Source organism: Octopus bimaculoides, chromosome 4, assembly GCF_001194135.2.
Source record: "Octopus bimaculoides isolate UCB-OBI-ISO-001 chromosome 4, ASM119413v2, whole genome shotgun sequence".
Classification (NCBI taxonomy): Eukaryota; Metazoa; Mollusca; class Cephalopoda; order Octopoda; family Octopodidae; genus Octopus; species Octopus bimaculoides.
The window spans coordinates 73,750,394-73,752,577 of NC_068984.1; the positions used below are offsets into that span (position 1 = coordinate 73,750,394).

At 35.9% G+C, this 2,184-nt stretch overlaps 1 protein-coding gene across 1 annotated transcript in view; it reads left to right on the plus strand.

The window, feature by feature from the left end:
* Nucleotides 1-2,184, plus strand: part of LOC106870898 (cilia and flagella-associated protein 47) — a 195,878-nt gene that overhangs the window by 191,786 nt on the left and 1,908 nt on the right. Inside the window, exon 60 of the mRNA XM_014917133.2 lies at nt 357-525. Within this exon, the coding sequence (XP_014772619.1) occupies nt 357-525 (169 nt within the window). The remainder of the gene's footprint in view (nt 1-356; nt 526-2,184) is intronic.

The following is a 2,184-nucleotide window of genomic DNA, read 5'->3' on the forward strand; positions in this document are numbered from 1 at the left end:
ATAAATTTATGTGTGTCTTTGAGTCTGTGTTTGTCCCCTGCCATCATTTGGCGAATGGTGTAGGTTTGTTTACATCCCCATAACTTACCAATTTGGCAAAAGAGGCCGATAGAATAAATACTAGGCTTAAAATATATATGTATAAATACTGAGATCGATTCATTTGAATGAAATGTCTTCCAAGCATGACCGCAGTTTGCAACAAGTAAAAAAAAAAAATATATATATATACAGCCATCATCAAAATATCTTCAAACATAGATCTGACAGTGCAGGGATGACCAAAGAATGGGGTCGAAATAATGCCTTTTAGTTAGGAACTACTTAAATAATTGTTTTATTTTCTATCATTCCAGAGTTCCAAAAGAGTTCCAAGTACAGATGACTTCTGACAGTGACCCTGAAATTGTAGTGACCCCTAAATTTGGTGTACTTCCTGTTGTTGGTGAGCGTGGGGTTGAATTAAATGTTTTGTTTACACCAATTGCCTATGGCCAAGAAAACTTTGCCACCTTAATGGTTCAGGTAAACTAATGAGTGTCAAAAATTTTATTCTCATTGATTGTAGTTGAAGGCATATATACATGCATGCATACATGCATACATACATTCATACATACATACATACTTGCGTTCATATGCAGATATATACTTGCAGTAATACATGCATACACACATGTACATACATACATACATACTAACATTCGTTCACAGATACATACTTGCATTCATACATGCATACACTGATGTACATAAATACATACATATGTACATGTGTACATACATACATGCATTCATTCATACATACATGCATTCATGCATTATTTTATGCATAAATTCATTCATGCATACATGCTTAAACTTATGCATACATACATATACATGCATGCATGTATATGTATATATTCAACACTTCTTGTATCAACACACATTTTATTTAAACATGAATAGCGCACAAATACAGGGTGTTCAAAAAGTCTCTCTGCAGTGATTTTTTTTTCATCCTATGCATCACCATGATGCTACTTCAAGAAATTTTTCGTGAATGTATTATTTCAAAGGGACTTTGGCCACCATAATCCCCTGATTTAACACCACTAGACTTTCTTTCCTGGGGAAAAAGTAAAGAATCAGTGTTCAAGAATCGCCCCAAAACCATTAAATACATACTGCGGAGAGACTTTTTGAACACCCTATAGAACTCTTCAAGAATGCTCAAAATTATAGGTCTTATTTTCACTTAATTTCTCTTATGGTAACAACTCTTCAGAACCAGAAAATAATTCCAACATTCAATAATGACTGACACCTTACAGTGCTCTGGTGAAACCCAAAATGGAGTACTGCTTCCACATCTGGGATAGTACTAGTGTTTTCACACAGTCATCCTAACCCACATCTAGAGTAACATCATTGTACTGATTAGTATGAAGTTACTCTCAGATACACTCCAGCATATGTCTCACGGCTGTGCTGTCTTTTCTTTCTGACCTTTTTAACACTATTATAAAGGCCTCTATGCCTTGGAGCTGGCTGGTTTCATGCCATTTCCATTTTGGCACTCTCGATTCACTCTGCTCTCTCCTCTCATCAACCATGTTTTTCTAGTCCCCAGACCTAGTGCTTCCACCATTGAGCTTTGGCGTTTGGGATTTCCTTCCATTTTACCTGCAAGCATTGATACAGTTTAAGCATAACTTTAATAGCGTCAATTTCATCAGTCTCCAACGGCCTGTCAATGCTGCATTACATGTTCTTCCAGACCAAGCACATGAGTAAACGATGTGAACTTTTTGTGGCATCTCTACACATGGTCATTGATATAACTCCACTGCCACACTGTTGAATATTGAATATCGATGAGTATTTTAAAGGCACCAGAAGTTTTTGATTTCTTTTTATCTTTTTTGCCAGGAGGCAAATACTTAGGAGGTTGTTAAGCTTTTGTTCATGTGTGTGTGTGTGTTTGTATGTCTACATACTCACATATATAAGTTGCTAGCAAGGACACAGTGTTTTGTTTTGCAACCATGATATACTATCATGTATAGTAAAGGTTTATAAGTCAGTGTTGTGCTTTACCTTTATGTTAATGGTGCAATGTTTCTGACTCTGACAGAGTTTCTGTAGAATTCAGAGCCAGCTGGAAAATCTGTAGAGATAAACTTAAAAATGAGCACTTAT